The sequence below is a fragment of the Cnephaeus nilssonii genome (assembly GCF_951640355.1).
Source record: "Cnephaeus nilssonii genome assembly, chromosome: 7".
Lineage (NCBI taxonomy): Eukaryota > Metazoa > Chordata > Mammalia > Chiroptera > Vespertilionidae > Cnephaeus > Cnephaeus nilssonii.
In genome coordinates this window covers 34369768-34392396 of record NC_137078.1, presented here as the reverse complement: position 1 = coordinate 34392396, position 22629 = coordinate 34369768, and the positions used below count along the sequence as shown (strand labels likewise).

General features: G+C 38.5%; 1 protein-coding gene across 3 annotated transcripts in view; it reads left to right on the top strand.

The window, feature by feature from the left end:
- Positions 1–22629, top strand: part of BTBD8 (BTB domain containing 8) — a 94159-nt gene that overhangs the window by 54686 nt on the left and 16844 nt on the right. For all 3 annotated transcript variants that reach the window (XM_079776449.1, XM_079776448.1, XM_079776447.1), the window contains 7 exons: positions 2352–2432; positions 3895–3991; positions 10754–10842; positions 11250–11352; positions 20625–20807; positions 21467–21604; positions 22493–22622. In XM_079776449.1, the coding sequence (XP_079632575.1) occupies positions 2352–2432; positions 3895–3991; positions 10754–10842; positions 11250–11352; positions 20625–20807; positions 21467–21604; positions 22493–22622 (821 nt within the window). The remainder of the gene's footprint in view (positions 1–2351; positions 2433–3894; positions 3992–10753; positions 10843–11249; positions 11353–20624; positions 20808–21466; positions 21605–22492; positions 22623–22629) is intronic.

Here is a 22629-nt window from a genome sequence, read left to right as displayed (position 1 = left end):
GAGTATTAAAGATTGGAATTTTGAATCAGTAGAAACCAGTACTTAGCCATAATAAGGACAAATTTATAAAATTAATTTTAAAGCATTTATATATATTATAACTCAGTGTGTTCTTCTGAAGGTTTTGAAAGATGCTGTAAGTGCCCTAATAAGCCATTTATTTAAACGTTTCATCAAACATTTATTAAGCATGTATTATTTAAGGCCATAGAATCAAAGCAAACACCTTTCTAAGTACTGCTTGTGGGACTCCATTTCTTGTCTTCTTGCCTTCCTCCTTTTATTCATTACTTTAGCAGATACTTAGTCCTATGCTTAAAAACTATGGGTGTCTTATCAGCACTGTCCCCACCCTGATTCCACTGCATAGCTCCAGTGCTATGTGGGACATGGGAAATCTTCTCATCCTGGGATAGTGAATCAATGCTGACATTCTGCTGCTACTAGAGATGCAAGGATAACTAAAATACAAACCCTCCCCTCACATAACTCAGTCTAGGTAAAGATATTACAAGCCAGTTTGATAAATGTGATAATGAAAGTATATATCGCATACTTCTTCTTTTTTTTTTTTTTATAGCATACTTCTTAAGAGCCCAGGCTTTGGAGTCTTGTCTGCCTGGATTTAAATTCTAATCCATCACTATCCATTTGACCTGGGGCATGTTACTTAATTTCAGTTTTTTCATCTATAAAATGAGACTAATAATGGTACCTACTGTGATGATTAAATGTGCTAATGGCATTCAAAATATTAGTTCAGTGACTGGCTCGTAGTAAGTGCTCAGTATAGATGTTAGTTATTATTGTATTTAACAGTCAGTGATTTTTTTTGCCTTAGGGCATTAAGGAAACAATCAGAGATAAAGAATCACATGTCTTGTGTCTGAAAGATGAAGTAAATAGGGAGAGGATTTTTTTTTTAAAGTATATTTTTGTTTCTTTCAGAAAGGAAGGGAGAAGGAGAGAGTGAGATAGATACATTAAGGATGAGAGAGAATCACTGATCGGCTGCCTCCTGCATATCCCTTACTGGGGATCGAGCTGGTAACCCAGGCATGTGCCCTGACTGGGAATCGAACCATAACCTTATGGTTCATAGGTTGACGCCCAACCACTGCATCATACCAGCCGGGCGACAGGAGAGCATTGTAAGCCAAGTGAGCAATATGTGCTAAGGCATGGATGTATAAGGAATTACAAGTAGTTCTGGTATAGGAAATAAGTAGTTCACTTTTCTTGGAACAGCTACTAGAGAGGGAGAACCAGAGGCCAGATGATAAAGAATACTGTACACCACGCTAAGGAATTTGGACTTTTTTTCCTGTGGACTATGGAGAATTGTTGAAGTGGAAGGACTATATCAGATTTATATTTTAGCAAAGTCACTCTAATGGCAGTGTGGGAAATGTAAAGCAAGGAGATTATTTTAGGCAGGAAACGCATATGAAAGTGTTATCAGAGAATGCCTTTCTCTGTTGCTGGTGAGAGTGGGGTTCTTGGGGTGCTGCTGGAATAAGCATTTCCGGAGGCCCCTATGGGAGGATGAGATGTGGTAGGAAGCTTTATTTGTGTGGAATTCTATCCCTCCGTTTCTAAAGTCCCATTTCCCTTAAACCAGTCCAAGAAGATATGCATCTTGGGGATTCAGCAGTGCTAGAAGCAAAGCAAGAGTCCAGTTTCCGTTCCATGTTGGAATTGGGTCCAGCACAGCATCAGGCTAGTTCCAGTCCGTCAGTCTATTGTGTGGGCAAATGCAGGGGAGTGTACCCCTTGCAAAAAGAGAGCCAGGAGCCCAGCACACAAGAGTGAGCAAGAGGCAAGAGAGGGAACTCCTTTGTTCAGGAGCTTATGTATCTCAAGTCTTCCTGTGCTTGCAGTGACCACACCTACTCTGCCAATGACCTGTTCCCAGGTGTGACTGACAAGTACCTTCCCCATGTCACCCAGACTTTACTGGGCATGCCTATAATATTTGCCTTCCTTTGTTCCTTCCCTGTTAATAACTGCAACATTATTTTTATTACAACGGTATCAAAAGGATTTTGTCATAGAACTGAGGAGAGAAAATGTGAGGCTAAGCCTTAATAAATAATCAATAAGTAATCAGTGGTGTGATTATATGCTAATAACATTTTATAACATATAAAAAGCCATAGCTGCAATCATACTTCTTATTAAATTAATGGCATACCTGCATGGATGTTATTTGAAGAATATATTCTTTAGATAAAAGTGAGATTAAAACTTTATCTTGGCTTAAAGTTTATGGGAAAATAGAATGTATAATTAATATCAGTTAAACCTTAATTTCTGGATTTGTGTTTAGTTTTCTTTTATTTTTTTTTCAGTATAAACCATGTAGAAATGAATGTTATGATGTCTTTTATATATGGAGGAACTTTGGACTTTCCAGACAAAGCTAATGTTGGGTATGTATTATTTTTTAATTATTTTAAATATAAAAGTATTAATATTTTTTTGGCTTCTGCTTTGTTGAGCTATGTTTCAGAGTATCAATGAAGTAGAAGGTTCACTTTTATCACCTGTTTTGCCATATCTTGTGTGTATTTGGGAATATCTAAAAATAATGTTACTGTTTTTAGAAGAAAAAATGTTCTAGCAACTCACAATAATAAGATTAAGAAAAGTCTTTATTAGACTTAAATTATGTTAGAAAAACCTTATATTTGTTTTGGAAAATAAATGAGAGGATTTTATAAACTAAAATTGATTAAACCTTTATCAAATTTTGAACAATTATTTTACTACTTTATTTTTTAACTTTAGCATGTTTCTTAAAACAGAAAAAGAAAAACCTTAAAATTAATTTAAGAATATAGGCATCCTAAAGACCAACAATGATGTGATTCTTTTTTTATTATTATTATTGATTTTTTTACAGAGAGGAAGGAAGAGAGATAGAGAGTTAGAAACATCAGTGAGAGAGAAACATCGATCAGCTGCCTCCTGCACACCCCCTACTGGGGATGTGCCCGTAACCAAGGTACATGCCTTTGACCGGAATCGAACCTGGCACCCTTCAGTCCACAGGCCAACGCTCTATCCACTGAGCCAAACAGGCTAAGGCATGATGTGATTCTTAATTGCTCTATAGTGAAATGCCATATAAACTGCTGAAATTCTATTGGAGAGTGAAATGTACCTGGTCATCTAATTTTCTGGATGTGCTCTCCTTTTATTGCTATTCTAACATCAAAGTGAAAGCTGCTCTTTTAATATTAAATATTCATTGGTTCTTTTACTTACAAACTGAATAAATATGATTTTGGGGAAGAAAGCCTCATGAGTCACAAAGATTCAGTACTAAAGTTTTCCCCCCTGGAAACCTGTATGAATTTTATCTTGCTATCCAGGCTTGTTGGTTTCCTAAGTACCTAAAGTATGTATGGGTGCTCAGAAATATTTGCCCAATAAAAGAAGTGACTGAAAACCTTTTGAATAATTGCATCATGTGTCTAATCTTAAGGTCATTTGTAAGCATTTCAATCTGATAAGCATCAATTTGCTACCCCAAAACTTTTATTATACAGATTTATTGCAAAGAGTTTATAACTTTTAATAGCCTTCAAAGCAGTTTCCTGGGCTTTGAGATATATCTGCGAATCTGAGAGGAATTTGATTGAAACATCTTCAAATTTATTTCTTCATATTCTCCACTATTCAAATCCTGTGACAGTGCTTTCAACTTTTGGCCTTTTTGTAATCCATAAAGATTATTTATTATATAGGGCAGAAAGTTATAATTAAATTAATAATAATAATTTATATTTTTCTTTTTTAAAACACACCATATATTAGTAGGAAGTTACTATGTATTTGCCTTGGTTTTTAAAATGGAAAATTAACACACCATATCTACTTTTATTTTAGTAAAATACTCAATATGGCTGATATGTATGGACTAGAAGGATTAAAAGAAGTAGCAATCTATATTTTAAGAAGAGATTACTGTAATTTCTTTCAGAAGGTAATTATTGAGTTTTAGAAATCTTTACCCAGTACTTATGCCTTAAAGTCGCACATTATTACCTACTAGATTTTTAACTCTAACAATAAAGTGTTTAAATCTTAAAAATATTAAGTTAATTTAATTAGTGGGAACTTTAGTTGACAAATAACTCATGTGCTATACTTTAAAAAAACACACAGACATTAAGATCATTTTAAATTAAATAAAATTGAGGTGGGGTTTGTTGAAAGGATACAGGAGTATCCTATTCAATTCAAGATGGAGAAGTGTACATCTGGGACTCAGGGTTTGGAAATAAGGGAAAGGAAATCAGGAACCCAGGTTACCTTCTACATTTACCAAGGTCCATTTATCACAGTGCTGCCGTGGTTCTCTTCCCTGAAATTATACTCCTTTTTTCTACCACTTCTCTTTATAGCATGTACTTGGGTGGAATATATTTCTCTTCTAAAATACTGACTTTTAAATTTTAGTTTATGTAAACATAAATTTATTGTCTAAAAAAAGATCCTATACTTTGTATTGGTACAGATTCTATTTTGTACATTTTTTTTATTTTTATATTTTTTAATTGATTTCAGAGAGGAAGGGAAAGGGAGAGAGAGAAAGAAACATCAATGATGATTTGAAACATCAGTGAGAGAGAATCATTGATCAGCTGCCTCCTGCACACCCTACACTGGGAACCAAGCCCACAACCTGAGCATGTGCCCTCACCGGGAATTGAACCATAATCTCCTGGTTTATAGGTCAACACTCAACCACTGAGCCACACTGGCCAGGCTGTACATTATTTTTTATTCTTCATTGTTTTAATTTACACTGTGACTATAGGTTATTTTTTATATTCTTATTTATGCTTTTCTATATTTTCTAAATTTTCTACAATGGTATTTATTACGTTTATAATCAACAAAAAACAAATCTTAGAAGAATTGTTTATATCAATGCTAGAGGCCCGGTGCACGAAATTCATGCACGGGGGAGGGGTGTGTCCCTCAGTCCAGCTTGCACCCTCTCCAATCTGGGACCCCTCAAGGGATGTCCAACTGCCCGTTTAGGATGTGTCCCTCAGCTCAGCCTGCACCCTCTCCAATCTGGGACCCCTCAAGGGATGTCTGACTGCCCTCTCACAATCCAGGACTGCTGGCTCCCAACCGCTCACCTGCCTGCCTGCCTGATTGCCCCTAACTGCTTATGCCTACCAGCTTGACCACCCCCTAACCATTCCCTGCCAGCCTGATTGATGCCTAACTGCTGCCCTGCTGGCACAATTGCCCCTAACTGCCCTCCCCTGCTGGCCCAGTCACCCCTAACTGCCCTCCCTTGCCAGCCTGGTCGCTCCTAATTGACCTCCCCTGCTGGCCTGGTCGCCCCTAACTGCCCTCCCCTGCAGGACTGGTCCCCCCCCCAACTGCCCTCCCCTGCAGGCCTGGTCACCCCCAACTACCCTACCCTACCAGCCCGGTCACCCCTAACTGCCCTCCCCTGCAGGCCTGGTCGCCCCCAACTGCCCTTCCCTACCGGCCTGGTCACTCCTAACTGCCCTCCCCTGCAGGCCTGATCGCCCCCAACTGCCCTCCCTTGCAGGCCTGGTCCCTCCCAACTGCCCTCCCCTGCTGGCCATCTTGTGGTGGCCATCTTTGACCACATGGGGGTGGCCATCTTGTGTGTTGGAGTGATGGTTAATTTGTATATTACTCTTTTATTAGATAGGATTCCCCTATTATTGGATACTTGAGGCAACAATATACATTGTATGAATTGTAATTTGGTAATTTTAATAATTTCAATAATACTTAAATTTAGATTTTTGTGTTGGGTAGGACTTTTCCTAGCTTTCTATATGTTGTAGCTAAGGAAGCACCCCATGTACTAAAACAGAGCCATGAACAGATGGGTCCTGCACCACCACCACTACCACTCTCTCAGGGTTTACTGAGGAACAGTTAAATTCAGCTACCTTTACTCAACTCTTTATTCCAGCCTCTATAAGTAAGAGGACTAGCAGGATGGCAGTCTGTGGTGACTTCAGCTTTGTAGACAGTGAAGAATTCTGGTGAAAGATTTTCCTTCTCTTTCGTCTGCTTCCCCCATCTTCCCAGCCAAATGAAAGTTAGGAGGGAGATTCAAGCATATCCCAAATAAAGACTAAAGATGTCTTCTCTTCCCCCAGAGGGACGTCTACCATAACTATAAAACCAGCCCACTCAGGAGCTTCCATTAAAGTAAAAAAGGAAGTGGTAAGAGATTTTTGGGGAGAGCCTGGAATATGCCTCAGAAACCAATGAGAGTATACTTGAATGTGGAGATTTCTAAAAGGAGAAGGAGGCTTGCTGGAGAAGCCAGTACTAACCTGGTGATTAGGGACAATAGTTATTATCATAAATAGAAAAAAGTATGGGGAGTTTACTCGACACCTGATATCCTACTGGAGAGTGAATTATACCTGGTCATCTAATTTTCTGGATGTGCTCTCCTTTTATTGCTATTCTAACATCAAAGTAAAAGATGCTCTTTTAATTACAAACTGAATAAATATGATTTGGGGGAAGAAAGCCTCATGAGTCACAAAGATTCAGTACTGAAGTTTTGAATGAGAAGGACCTTAGTGGTTCATGAAGATTAGAGGATACAGAGCCTGGTGACGCTGTGTCCCACCTGCGACTCATTGTGCATCATGAACCACTAGAAGAATCTTTCTCCACTGAGAGACTAGGGTGAAGTTCAGTCTGTTCCTAAAAGAGCCACCAAATCAGACTAGGCCACCAACACACCAACATCTGAATTAGATCAAAATCAAGGACATCTCCCTACTACCATGTTGGTCTCTGGTTAGTTACTTAAGGTGACCATAGCCACCCATAGCCTTCTTCCATAGGAGTTAGACCTAGAATATGGAGGTGCAGGGCAACTGCCCTATTCCATACGTTCTACTATCAATGTAGTCAGTGATTTAAGTCAGATACGAGATAGGTGCTTAACAGTAGTATACTGAATTTCAATTCCAAAAGTAACCACAAACTACTGAAATTTGCCTATAAGGCATTAAGGGATAGACAAAGGGGGATTTTAACACAGCATGGTTGACAGCACTAGGTGGGAAAAAGAAGTTTTATGTTAGTATCTTCTCTGAACTGAGAATCCTTAATAGACCAGTTACACCTAACATTTAAAAAAATAATCTCTTTTATGGATAGTCTTATGGGTTGTTTGCAGCTTCTTATATTTTACTTTCAATAATGCCCTCAATTTTAAAACACAAAAGGCATAATATTTGATGCCATTAAAATAATAGAAAAGGAAATTTAAAAAATTATTAATATAGTATTTTGTTGAAAACTTTTTTTACTTTATTTTACTTATTTTCATATAGTCTGTATTGCTGTGGTAACATATTTCTCTTTTCATTGACCTGATCTTTAAATTATTTGCTTTATATATTTTGATAATATATATTTGTGTGATACATCTTTTAATATATAATTTTAACTTCTAGATCTCAGATATGCAGTTTCTTGGCGGTGACTTAAATATAGTAAGCCTTTAATAACACTTTCCATAGTAATACAAATTTGGGTATAATATAGTGGGTAACTGACCTGGAACTCCTGGCAAGCTGGCTTCGGTTATTTCATTAACTTTATAGTCTTGCCTTTTACATGACTTTGGGACTTTACTTATAGGGTTATAGTAGGATTTATATATTTTTTGCCACTGATTTAAATTTTTTTAGGTAATGATTTAAATATATGTCTTTCCACATTCTACAAGTAGGGTTTGAAAATAGCTAAATGTGAGTCATCCCTTTTATACAAAACACTTGGGAATCAGCATTTCCATGTAAGTAAAATTCTCAGAAAGCTAAAGTTAACACTTTAAGCCAGGGGTCAGTAAACTTTTTCTGTAAAGGCCAGATAGTAAATAATCTAGGCTTTGTAGGCCATGTGGTCTCTATCACAACTACTCAGCTCTGCTGTTGTAGAGCAAAAGCAGCTAGAGACAGTATATAAATGAAAAAGAATAGCAGTGTTCCAATAAAACTTCATTCACAAAAACAGTGGTAGGCTAGATTTGGCCCACAAGCTATAGTTTGTCAGTTTTCACTTTAAGCAGTAAATTATTTTATATTTTAATAATTTTATGGAAATTATTCTTGTTATATATCAATTAGTGTACTTTGTTTTAGAGGGCTAGTCATCCTAATATATAAAAAGCCAGGGGCCGTCACGACCGAAACAACCGGACAGATGACCGAACACAGGCTGTGTGGGGCGACAAGGCTGGCAGGGGGTTAGTGAGGGATGATCAAACAACTGAACAGTAGGCTGCATGGGGCGACCAGGCTGGCAGGGAGGTTAGTGAGGGATGACCAAATGACTGAACAGCAGGCTGCATGGGGCGACCAGGCCGGCAGGGGGGTTAGTGAGGGATGACCAAACGACTGAACAGCAGGCTGCATGGGGCAACCAGGCCAGCAGGGGATCAGTTGGGGGTGACCAGGCCAGTGGGGGCGGCAGTTGGGGGTGACCAGGCCAGCGGGGAGGGAGTAACGGGCGACCAGGCCGGCGGGCGGGGGGGGGGTAATTGGTGACCAGGGCTGCGGGGGGCGGTGGGGGCAGTTAAGGGCAATCAGGCAGGCAGGTAGGTGAGCTGTTAGGAGCCAGCAGTCCCGGATTGTGAGAGGGATGTCTGACTGCTGGTTTAGGCCCAATCCCTAAACTGGCAGTTGGACATCTCCTGAGGGGTCCTGGATTGGAGAGGGTGCAGGCTGGGCTGAGGGGACTCCTCCCCATGCACAAATTTTGTGCACTGGGCCTCTAGTTTATATATATAAAAGCCTAGCCAAAACCGGTTTGGCTCAGTGGATAGAGCGTCGGCCTGCAGACTGAAGGGTCCCAGGTTTGATTCCGGTCAAGGGCATGTACCTTGGTTGCAGGCACGTCCCCAGTGCGGGGTGTGCAGGAGGCAGCTGATCAGTGTTTCTCTCTCATTGATGTTTCTGGCTCTCTATCCCTCTACCTTCCTCTCTGTAAAAAGTCAATAAAATGTATTTAAAAAGTAAAAATAAATAAATAAAAGCCTAAGCGACCAGCCAACTGTCTGGTAGCTGTAACGCGCAATGACCACCAGAGGGAAGACACTCAATGCACAGGCATGGAAACATGGAACAGACTGATGAATCTCAGAGGGAAGAGGGGAGGGGCGAGGGCAGGAAGAGATTAACCAAAGATCTTATATGCATACTAGAGGCGGGATCCCTTGGCCTAGCCTGTGCAGATCGGGCTGAAACCAGCTCTCTGACATTTCCCGAGGGGTCCCGGATTGCGAGAGGGCACAGGCCAGGCTGAGGGACCCCACTGCTGCACCAGGCCTCTAGTTCCTAAATAAACTTAGGCTGTTGGACTTTTTAACTCTTGTGTTTGCTTTTGTAGTTTTTCAGACTTTTGGGAACTTTTAGGTTGTCAAATATGTCTATACCAGTAGTCTGACCCCTCATTCTAGTTTAATACTCTCACCTAAAGTAAGTCAGAAAATCAACTTATTTAACTTTATAGAATTATTACTTTAAAATCAATATATTAAGTCATTTCTGATTTTAGGACAACTTAGAGTACCTCCAGTTATCCAAGGGGAACAACGCAATTGTTAATATGCAAAGTAGAATATTTATATTAAATTTATTAAACACTAATATAACACTTTAAGGAAATGGGTATTAATCATATTAATAGCAATTCATAATTTAAGAGGTTGGAAATCACTGACCTTATTAGGACTATGATGGAGGCATTTCTGAAGAGACTTTTACTCTGAAAGTAGGGTATCTCCAGAAGTATGCATTTAGAGATTATATATACAAATTGGCTAATTGCTGGTCTTTATTGTCTAAACCCTAAATCACAATTAATTACTTTGTACAAAAGAAAAGTTGAACTTTGTTTACCCTAATGGGCAATAAATGTGCTTAGGAACATAGTCCAAAAAAATTGAAAATATGTAACAGTGGGCAGCATGTAGCACAGAGGCTTAATGCCAAGAGCAGTGAGTTGTTTTCATTTGTATCTACATTTTATTTATTTATTATTTTAGCTCATTACTTCTATATATGTGCTTTTAAAATATATCCTATATAATAAAAGGCTAATATGCAAATTGACTGAACAGTGGAACGACCAGTCGCTATGACGTGCACTGACCACCAGGGGACAGATGCTCAATGCAGGAGCTGCCCCCTGGTGGTCAGTGTGCTCCCACAGGGGGAGCACCGCTCAGGCAGAAGCCAGGCTCATGGCTGGTGAGCGCAGCAGCGGTGGCGAGAGCCTCTCCCGCCTCTGTGGCAGCACTAAGGATGTCCGACTGATGTAATTACATTCTATCATTATTTGAGGTCAGTGTAGGACCTTCCATTGCACATGTACTTAAAAGTTATATTTGTATTTTAGGAAGCAGATTAGATCAAGTAATCATATTGCAATGTAATGTGCTAGAAATAATTCCACTTTTACTTTAAAAATTTAAGCTAAATGAAATTAGAATAGAAATTGTGTGCATTCTGGCAGTTCAAAGAACTCAAATGCTGTTCTATAAAACTAGAAGTTATTAGTAATACTTCCTTTTAAAAGAATAACAGATTTTTAAATTACAGATATTTTATTTTGCAACTTGGGTACATATATCAGATCATCTATATGAATCAAATACTTTTAGCTTCTGTAAGTTGAAAAGGAACAAAATAGTGCTTTCTATCAATTTCAGCCCGTCCTCAGAAGCTTGGCGTCTATACTAGAATGCCTGATTATCGCTCATTCAGTTGGAGTGGAAAGTCTTTTTGCTGACTGCATGAAGTAAGTGATCCGAAGTAGTGCTGTTACTATTAATTGAGGGATTCTTTCATTCTCCTAATTTTCTGGGAAAGTTTTAGACTTGGCTGGTTTTCTTGGGTGCAATATATGTAACTTAATGCTTAACTAATTGTAACAATTAAAAAGACATATTGATTTAGGTATTACTCAAGGTGCTTGGGATCAATTTTATTTTAGCCCAACCATTATTACTTATGTTAAACCAAAGTGGATTTAAAATATATGTTTACCAAAAAGAGCATAGTCAAGTCCACTGTAGAGCTCACAAAATTAACTATAAAAGTTAGTCAAAATATATATATGTACAAATTGAAAACACAAATATTGTTGAATATTATAAGGAAAAATATTTTTATTTCTCTAACTTGAGATTCTTTTATTTATAACAGGTGGATTGTAAAGCATTTTGCAAGGTTTTGGTCTGAGAGAAACTTTGCAAATGTACCTCCTGAGATTCAGAAACGTTGTCTTAACATGTTGATTCAGTCCTTAGTAAGTATAACCTGAATACTCTTGTTTGTATTTCACTTCAAGAGCTTTATTCAGTTGTATATAGATACTTTCAATATTTCAATTATAAAGGTAAAGCTATATTCCTGATAACCCAGAACCAGTTCTGAAAACCTATCCTTAAACGTCTCTTCCTATGTGCCAGATTCATTAGGCAAGGTTGAGTCAGAGAAGCAGGAAGGTATGTATTGGTTTATGAACAAAAGATACGTGGTAGTAGGGATGGAAGTCATCATTTGCTCAACAGCATGGACTTTCACTCTCTAAGGTGGATTTGAATATAACACTGAAATTTCTCTATGGCAACATTCCCCAAGAGGACCAGCTATCTACCTACCTGGTGGCAGGTTAATTACATTGGACTACTTCATCATGGGAAAGGCAGTGCTTTGTTCTCAGTGGAATAGACATTTGCTCTGGATATGAATTTGCCTTCATTGCTCCTTGTGTTTCTGACAAAGCCACTATCCATGGACTTACAGAATGCCTTTTCCACCATCGTGGTATTTCACACAGCATCACTTCTTACTAAGGAAGTCCACAGCAAATGATGTATAGCAATGGGCCCATGTTCACAATTTCACTTTTATCATATTTCCTATCCTGTTTCCTATCATCCTGATGCAGCTGGCTCAATAAAATGGAGGAATGGCCTTTTTTTTTTTTTTTTAATCCTCACCGAGGATATTTTTCCATTGATTTTTAGATTCAGAGAAAAATCGATGTGAGAGAAACATATTGATTGGTTGCCTACTGGACGAGCCCCGACCAGGGCTTGAGCCCCAGCGAGGGTCTAGGCTGGGGAGGAGCCTGCAACCAAGGTATGTGCCCTTGACCGGAATCAAACCTGGGACCCTTTGGTCCACAGGCCAATGCTCTATCCACTGCGCCAAACCAGCTAGGGCTGGAATGGCCTCTTGAAGACTCACTTGCAGCACCAGCAAGGTAGCAGTGCCTTCCGGGGTTGGGACATTGCCCTTCTGGAGGCTGTATATGCTCTAAATTAATTTTTTATTTATGGTGCTATTTCTCTTATAACTAAGATTCATGGGTCCAGAAACTAGTAAGTGAGGATGGCTCCACATACAATTATTCCTAGTGATCCACTTGCAGAATTATTGCTTCCTGCCTCTAGAACTTTAGTTTCTGCTGATCCTAGAGGTCTTAGTTCCAAAGAGAAAAATGCTTCCATCTGGAAACATAACAATGATTTCATTAAACTAAAAGTTGAGACTGCCTCCTTCTGGTTACTTTGTAAACCAACAGGCAAAGAAGGGAAATTATTGGTAGATTGAATCTGACTATCGGGGAGATTGGGTTGGTAACATAACATGGGTAATGAGGAATACACTTGGAATGCTGTGCTCCCATGTCCTATGATTAAAATCAATGGAAAACTTGCCCTGGCCGGGGTGGCTCAGTGGATGGAGCGTCGGCCTGCGGACTGAAGGGTCCCGGGTTCGATTCCGGTCGAGGGCATGTACCTTGGTTGCGGACACATCCCCAGTAGGGGGCGTGCAGGAGGCAGCTGATCGATGTTTCTCTCATCAATGTTTCTAACTCTCTATCCCTCTCCCTTCCTCTCTGTAAAAAATCAATAAAATATATTTAAAAAAAAAATCAATGGAAAACTAACAACCAAATTTAGGCAGCACTGATAATGGCCCAGATTCTTCAGGAATTAAAGTTTGGGCCACCCTCCCAGATAACAAACTACAAACAGCAGAGGTACTTGCTGAGAACAAAGGGAATATGCAGTGTAGTGGGAAAAGGTAGATATAAATGCCAGCTATGAGCAAATGAACAGTTACAGAAATGAGCACTAATAGTTATGATATAAACATGATTAATTTCCCTTTTTATATGAATGTTTATATCTACACTAATAAAAGAGAAACATGCAAATTAACCATCACTCCGCTACACCCACCAGCCAGTCAGGAGGGAATATGCAAATTAGAAGGCCAAAGATGGCAGCTGCCCAGCTGCTCCAGGCTCAGAGTGGCCAGGTGAGGCAGGACACCTGCTATGAGAGGGAGGCGGGGTGCGCAAAGGGATCTACAGGAGCGGAGTGCTGCAGCGAAGACAAAAACTGCAGACTCCAGAGTCTGCAGCAAAGATGAAGGTGGCAGACTCTGGCTGGAGCCTGCAGCAAAGATGAAGAAGGCAGACTCTGGCCGGAGTCTGCAGCAAAGGCAGCAGACTCCGGCCAGAGGGAAGGCCTGGGTCCTGGGTGCCAGAGGAAAAACGGTGCTGGAAGCCAAGGGAAGGAAGGCCTATTGCACAAATCTCTTCGTGCAACGGTCCTCTAGTATATATATATATTAAACCAAGTATTTTTTACAGTCTTATTCCCCTACCATCTAATATAAGACAATGTTAATATTAGTTAGCTTTATATCTCCATATTTAAGTTACTGACTCAAAGAGGAGTGTGAGTCAGTTTGACGAACAGTGAACATTATCCAAAGGCAATACAAGAAAATTTTTATCCTCTTTTAAGGAAGGGGTTAGCCTATTTGTTGTATAGGAGATAGTTATGTTAGGCAGAAGCATAATTTTGTTATCCCTATTTGATAATTAAATATGGTTTAAAGGGTGCCAGGTTGACATGGTACCTTGTCTGGGAAGCATGAATGAACCATGCTTCCCAGAATTTCCTTCTTTGTATATTTCTAGAGTGGCCACAAGAGAATTTGGCATGAGATTTGTAAGGTAGATGTGAAGCAGCAATAGCCTTTCTTTTACACCAGGAATATTGGAGCAGGCACTTTTAGCTTGTACATTTTGGTTGTTTACTGGCTTACCTTGTTGGCGAGGAACAGCAGCCAGGCCTGCAATTGCTTCACCTTGCCCTGTATCCTCTTTCGGGTTCTCTTCTCCTGAGCCATGGATGTGTTTACCTCCTTGATGAAGGATGCCAACATCTCCTGAAGGACACCCATTTCATCCAGGTTGGAGTCAGTGAGGGCTGAAATGAGTCCATCTTTGTGGATTACAACTTATGCTCTTGGATATCAGCTTGTCCTTGGTCTTCACTTTATGTCCATCTTCCCTTCTCGACTGCCTTCCCTGTGGACTTCAAACTACCACATCGTCTACAAAGATTGTTTAACCATCTCCCACAATTGTATAAGTTTGGACCTTATAACAAATTCCTTTATGTATATGAATGCCACCACCACCGTTACCACTACCAATACCACTACTACTATTACTATTAGGAGGAGGAGGAGGAACCGGAGGCAGAGAAGGACAAGTGGTAATAGTAATAGTAGTAGTATTTGGTAGTTTTTTTTAAACCTTTTTACAGTTCAAAAAGTACTTTTTATTTTATTGAAAATTTTTTTTTATATTTTGATTTTTTACAGAAAGGAAGGGAGAGGGATAGAAAGTTAGAAACATCGATGAGAGAGAAATATCGATCAGCTGCCTCCTGCACACCTCCCACTGGGGATGTGCCCACAACCAAGGTACATGCCCTTGACCGGAATCGAACCTGGGACCCTTCAGTCCGCAGGCCGACGCTCTATCCACTGAGCCAAACTAGTTAGGGCTATTTTATTAAAATTTTGTGTAAAACAGCTACTATTATCTCCATTTCACATACGAGAAAGGAGAATCAGAGAGGTAAGTGCTTTTATTCAAGTTCACAGTGCCAGTAAATTACAAAGCCAGGTTTTAAAACCAATTGCTTCCATTCTCTCATGGGCAAAGACTTTATTTTTAGAAAAGTATGGGCCTTCATGTAGATCAATGGAACAGAATAAAGAGTCTAGAAATAAAGCCATGCCTTTATGGTCAATTAATATTTGACAAGGGAAGCAAAAACAATTGGATAAAGATAGTCCATTCAATAAATAGTGTTGGGAAAATTGGGCAGATATGTACCAAAAAAAATGAAACTAGACCACCCTCTTACACCATACACAATATTAAATTCAAAATGGAATAAAGACTTAAATGTAAGACTCAAAATAATAAAAATCCTAGAAGAAAACATAGGCAGTAAAATCTTGGACATGTCTCAAGCTACTGTATTTTTCCATGTATAAGACGCCCCCATGTATAAGACACCTTCTGCTTTTCCAACCCAAAATTAAGAAATCATTATTTTGAACATTTTGCTGGTTTTCCTCTTAAGACCTTCTTTTTTGGCATCTTAAGGAGTTGTTCTTCCTGTTTTCTGCACTGTCTGATCATACACTCAGTGGGAGGAGGTTCAAATTGTCTCTCTGAAGCTCTTTTTCCATGCTCTTTTGCATAGCTGATTACATTCACTTTGAATTTTACAGAGTAAGACAATCTCTTACCAGTATTTATCTTTTTAATTTTTGACAACTTTATGGGCCCAGAATGCTCCAGTCCCTGTTGCATCTGTGCACTCTCCACCTCCACCTCCAGTAACAATAAGGCTCATGATGGTAGGAAGCCTGTTTGACAAGGTATGGGCAGCTACGCACCCACGCGGCTCCCTCCTCAGCTGACTTCTGTGTATAAGAGGCCCCTCAATTTTCAGTCTAACGATTTTTTTAAAAAATAGCATCTTATACATGAAAAAATACGGCATATTGTTTTCTGATACATTTCCTAGAGCAAGGATAACAAAAGAAAAAGAAAACAAATGGGACTACATCAAACTAGAAGGTTTTGCAAGGCAAAGGAAACTTGGCAAAATGAAAAGACAATCCACTGAATGGGAGAATATATTTGCCAATGATACATCTAATAAGGGGTTAATATCTAAAATTTATAAAGAACTTATATAACTCACTACCAAATAAAACGTATATTTAGCTTTTGATAAAAAAATAGAATATTTTTTATTATTTTCCAATTAAAATTTAAAATGTTACCCAAAAATATTAAAGAAAGCAAACAGTCTTCTTACATCTTCTTTAGTTCTAATTCTGTTCCACCACAAGTACCATGGCATCACTTTACACTGTCAGCTAGAAAACTTACCCTTCCATTGGCTTTCCCTCCTTCCCTGTTTCTCTCTCCCAGCGCCTCAGATCCTCTTGGAATCACTTTTCAAAATAAACTATGTGCATGCAACATGCAAGCCTGTTTCTCAGGCTCAGTTATTAGGCAGACCCAGTCTAAGACTAGCAGTATTGGCCCAACAATTCTATTTCTAGGAATTTATCCTATAGATTTATTTACATATGTGTGAAATGATGTTATCTACAACATTATTACAACAATAGCAAAAAAGCTGTTAACAATGTAAATGTCCATAAGAGGACTGGTTGAATGACTTATGATATATCCATATTGTGGATTATTACATAGTTGTTAAAACAATAACAAGGTTCTTTACATTCTGATAACAAAAATATTCCAGATATATGCTAAGTGTAAAAGGGAAGGTACAGAGTACTGAGCATATTAATGCCTCCGTTTGAGGAAAATAAGGGGGAAATTACATATATTTATGTTTGTATGCACTAGTACATAACTCTGGAAAGATCCAGAAAATAATATTGGTTGGGACAAGGGAAAATGGGTGGCTTGGGGCAGGAAGGATAGGGTCACTTTTCTTGGTATTGCCCTTTATATTTTTTTGAAGTTTGAATCGTGTTCTGTTAACGAATTAAAATTGTATGTGTTTGGTCTAGAAGTGTATTACATTTTCTTTTGAGCCTCAGGCTATTCTGACTTTTAATGCCATCATGGATTCAGATAAATGTGGAATAAGCTCACATAACACTTATTTTAATTTTTAAGTAGATTGCAAGTTAAATCGTGATAACTATACTCTATATCTGTATTTTGAAAAAGATATTACTGTCAGAGCAGATAACATATGTATGTAGTAAACATTTTGTAGATACCTGCCAAGTTTATTTGAATACCCTATACTTGGCACTACTACCAGAAAAAAAATCTCTATAGTACAGCAAATTGGGCTTATTGCCTAAAACTCTTAGTAATTGCAGTTACTCAGGGAGTCACCAGATGAGAGAAGGATGATAATGGTACTAAAATAATTTTAAAAGACTTGAATTACAGCAAAGTATGGTTTCTTTTTACTATAATAAATAAAGAAAGGGAAGTATATAATGTTTTAAAATAATTCTTGAGCCCTAGCCAGTTTGGCTCGGTGGATAGAGGGTCGGCCTGCAGACCAAAGGGTCCCAGGTTCAATTCTGGTCAAGGGCACATACTTTGATTGCAGGCTCTTCCCCAGCCCAGGCCCTGGTCAGAGCTCATGCAGGAGGCAACCAATCGATGTGTTTCTCTCACATTGATGTTTATCTCTCTCTTTCCTTCTCTCTTCCACTCCCTAAAAAAAACTAATGGGCCCTAGCCGGTTTGGCTCAGTGGATAGAGCGTCAGCCTGCAGACCAAAGGGTCCCAGGTTCGATTCCAGTCAAGGGCACGTGCCTGGATTTCAGGCTCGATCCCCATTAGGGGGTGTGCAGGAGGCAGCCGATCCATGATTCTCTCTCATCATTGATGTTTCAGTCTCTCTCCCCCTCTCCCTTCCTCTCTGAAATCAATAAAAATATATTTTAAAAAATTAATGGAAAGATATCTTCGGGTGAGGATTAACAAAACAAAACAAAACAAAAAAATTAAATGGCCCCCACCATGATGCTATACACCTAAAAAAAAAAATTCTTGATGAATGGGTGAACATTTTAAATCTTTATGTTCAATAATTAAACTTAATTCAGCTTAGGAATTCACTTACAGATTCTAAGTCTCTGATAATGCTAAGAGATCAACAAATATTTGAGTATCTACTATGATCCATTTCTTTGTTTTTTGTTGTTGTTTGTTTGTTTTTGTCTTTGTTTTTTTTTTATGATCCATTTCTATACTAGGCTTTGAGGATATAATGGTGAGCCAAAAACAGATATGATTTTATACCCAATAAACATACAGCCTAATGGAGAGACGGATATTAATCAAATAGTTATGTTAATTATTGAATACTAGAGGCCCAGTGCACAAAATTCGGGCACTCGGGGGGGGGGGGGGGGGCGTCCCTCAACCCGGCCTGTGCCCTCTCACAGTCCGGGAGCCCTCGGGGGGTGTCCGACTGACAGCTTAGGTCCGCTTCATGGACATCCTTAGCAATGCTGAGCTCGCCAGCCGTGCTTCTGGCTGAGCTGGGAGCGCACTGACCACCAGGGGGCAGCTCCTGCGTTGAGCATGTGTCCCTGATGGTCAGTGTGCGTCATAGCAACTAGTTGTTCTGCTGTTCGGTCATTTTGCATATTAGCCTTTTATTATATAGGATAGGATTGCAAATGAATGAGATGATTTAAAGAAAAGGGACAGATGCTGAAACCGGTTTGGCTCAGTGGATAGAGTGTCGGCCTGCGGACTGAAAGGTCCCAGGTTCGATTCCGGTCAAGGGCATGTACATTGGTTGCGGGCACATCCCCAGTAGGGGGTGTGCAGGAGGCAGCTGGTCGATGTTTCTCTCTCATCGATGTTTCTAGCTCTCTATCCCTCTCCCTTCCTCTCTGTAAAAAAAATCAATAAAATATATTTAAAAAAAAAAGGAAAGAAAAGGGATAGATTCTCTGATGGCAGGTATAAAGGGAATCTGATGTAGGTCAGCAACCTACATCAGGGAAGAAATAGTGCTTGAGTTCAGATCTGAAAGCTACAGAGGGTCTGCAAAGTTTCTCTCATGCAGCCTGCATTAAGGATTTCAGGCTGTCATTTCCAGATTTATTAGTTATCTATTGCTGTGTAACAAACCACCACAAAACTAAGTGGCTTAAAACTACAGTTCATTATTGCTTACAATTCTGTGGGTTGACGAGGTGATTCTTTAGTTGATCTTGCCTGAGCTCCATCCTGAACTGCTTTCAGCTGATAGCTAAGTTGGAGGCTGTCCCTCGTATTCCATGTGGTCATTCTTACCAGGCTTCTGTATGGCCTCATGGTCCCAGAATTCCATGGTGGTAAAGACAGCTGAAGGCTTCTTGAGGCCTAGGCTCTGGAACTTGCACAACACCACTATTTGTGTGAGCAAGTGAAAAGGCCAGTATAGATACAAGGGATGAGGAAATAGATTTTACCTCTTGATGGATGGAGCTATAAAAAAATTATGGCTATGTTTTTCAATCTACTACAGTCTATCGGATATTGCAATATAGTTATTACCAAGCATTGTTTTAAGAACTAGAAATCAGCCTGGACAGTGTTGCTCAGTGGTTGAGTGTCGACCCATAAACCAAGAGGTCACCAGTTCAATTTCCAGTCAGGGCACATGCCCGGGTTTGGGACTCAATCCCCAGTAGGGGGCATGCAGGAGGCAGCTGATCGTTGATGCTTCTTTCTCATTGATGTTGCTATCTATCCCTCTCTCTTCCCCTCTCTCTAAAAATAAAAATTAAAAAAAAAATTTTTTTTAAAGACTAGAAACCAAACATAACTAAGATGTAATTTATAAGTTGTTTTTTTTCTTTTTCTTGGAGCCCATGGTATTTGTATATTGTCATTCCATTATCCATAGAGATTAGTTTTTGTGAACATTTTTCCTATGGTATAAAAAATGAATCCTCAGTAAATGAATAAAACATAAAAGAGGGGTCTTACCTCATTAGAGAAGAGGAAAAAAATCATTGGGGATTATAAGTAATTTTAGCCATTCTAAATTTGTAATAAAGAACATGTATTTTATAGTCATGAAAGAATTAAGGCTATGCTAGTGTAGCTATGCATTATGAATGATACCTATAAAAACAAAAAATTAATTCGATAGTGAAAATCTCAGGAAAGGTAAGTTTTTCTTTTTAGTTATAACTTGCTTTCAGGTTTGTTTTAGCTTCTTTAAAAGGTGATTTCTTCCAAGTTCAAAGTTTGCCCTTTGGGGTAATTCTGAATGAATGAATAAATATTACATGTAAAACTAATGATAAAGGTATTAGCTACCTGAAATTTTGTGGGGTTTTTTGCAGGAAGCATTACAAGAAAACAAAAGTATCTTATTTGCTTAGAAAATGATTTTATGAGCAGTAATCTAACTTTTTTCCAATATTTTTCAAATTATAAGAATGATAAGGCCCTAGCTGGTTTGGCTCAGTGGATAGAGCGTTGACCTGCGAACTGAAGGGTTCCAGGTGCAGTTCCAGTCAAGGGCACATGCCCGGGTTGCAGGCTCGATCCCCTGTGGGGATATGCAGGAGGCAGCCAATCAATGATTCTCTCTCATCATTGATGTTTCTATCTCTCTCTCCCTCTCCCTTCCTCTCTGAAATCAATAAAAAAAAAATTAAAAAAAAAAGAATGATAAGAATGCTGCTTTTCTTCTGATGGAAAGTGACAGGCTAATCATCAGTTTGCCCAGAGTGAAGTGGACCGAAACAGCACTGACTATGGCATCTCGGCTACAGGAAGAGTGCATTGCATTTATTGTAGAAAACTTCTCCAAGATCATTCAGAGTGAAAATTTTGCTCTACTCTTACAGGTACTCTGTCTAAAATTATATCCTATATTTAGTTCCATCTTTGTGTTCATATTATAATTACGCAACACTTTTTAAATGCAGGTTGTCATTGATTTAATTAGTATGGCTTAAATAAATTCCATAGCAGATGGCAGGTTTGCGTAGGATTTGGAGCAGTGATGGACAGGATTTTTGGCTCACAAGATAATGAAGGCAGGAAGGGACAGGTTTGTGTACCCTGGCAAAGCCCAATGTAACTCTAGCCAACTCTGATCCTCTATCAGCATAAGCCTTGTTTTAGAAACTAAAGTCATAAATTCTTTTGGTCACTAATACAATTATGGTCCATGCAAAATTCTTTGTTTTCTTGGAGACCCACTTTCTCTAAATGTAGTCATTGAATAAAGAACTCCTTTTACTTGTTTCTAAACTATTTTTAGGATGATTTTGGCTTTTAAGATAAGTGTGTGTATGTGTGAAGGTATTTTTAACAACGGGAAGGGATTATTATAATAGTTGTTATTATAATAATTATTATATTATTTTAACAGAGGAAGTAAGATTTCTAATTGATTTCGAACAGCCAGTTTTGATGAATGGTCTGTTGTAATGCCAGACTTTCACATTTCTTACACATTTTACATGTATTCCTATTAAATATCAATTTCTGTGTTTCATAGTCACAAGCAATGAGCAGCACAGCTGATTTGTTGGACAAAATTTTAAAAGCAATCGAAGAAAACATTACCACTGAGAATAGTTGCTCTCTTCTTATGGCTCTGGACAAGTTACTGAACTCCGACAGTATAAAAGAAATGGTATTGAATGTAATAATAACGTTCATTAAAATGGTTTAACATTTAAACTGTTTTAAGATTTTAAAAAAATATGCCCATTTTAAATGTTGCTTGGTTGAAACTAGGTAACTGATACATGGGGATTGATTATAGTCTCTGCTTTGGTGTATATTTGGTATTATCTTACAATACAAAAATATTTTCATTTTTATTTTCCTCCAAATGGACATATTATAAAAGTTTGGAATTTGGCAATTTTACTGGCTAGTTCTAGACTTAGTTTGGTATTTAACAATATTAATTTATATAGCATAGCTCTAGTATTTCTCTCTGGTCACTACTTTAAAATTCCTAAATATTAAACAGAATTTAAAATAATTTTTTAGAAATTTTAATCATCAGTATCTTTTATTTTTATAGTATATTCATAATGCCTTTTGTCTTAAAATAATCATATTAAAATAGTATTGACTGGGTAAAAGCAAAATTAAAATATTCATTTTTAAATGCAGTTAATGGTAATTAATTACTAAGCTAATTGCTAATTATTGACATTTTATATTTAACAAAAGTGATAAAAATTTTTCATCATATTTTTACTACTGCATAGAGTATTTGACCTTGTAATGTCATAGTGGATTTGAAAAGGCTGAGGAAGGTATTCATGTAAAGGCCATTGGTGGTTTAAAATAATGTTTAGTTGAAAGGATAAGGTTTAGCTTCATGTTCACTGTAAAATTCTGTTGTGAAGAGTAAGCCTTCATAAATAACATGTACCCGACGATCTTGAAAATCTAAGTGATGACATCATTGATCTAGCTTAGGAATAAGTAGATTCGGAAAGGAATAATGACTGGTTGCTATGACAATGTGGCTCTCACCAGCTGCTGATTTGTTGCTTGAACGCAGGGTTTTACGTGCAAGATCCAGGCTGTGCGTGATAAGCTGTGGATCTTCCTGGTTCAGTCTTTCTATGCTGTTCGTCATACAGAAAGCTGGAAGCTGATGAGCACAGATGATCAACAGAAAATCCAAGCAGGTATATT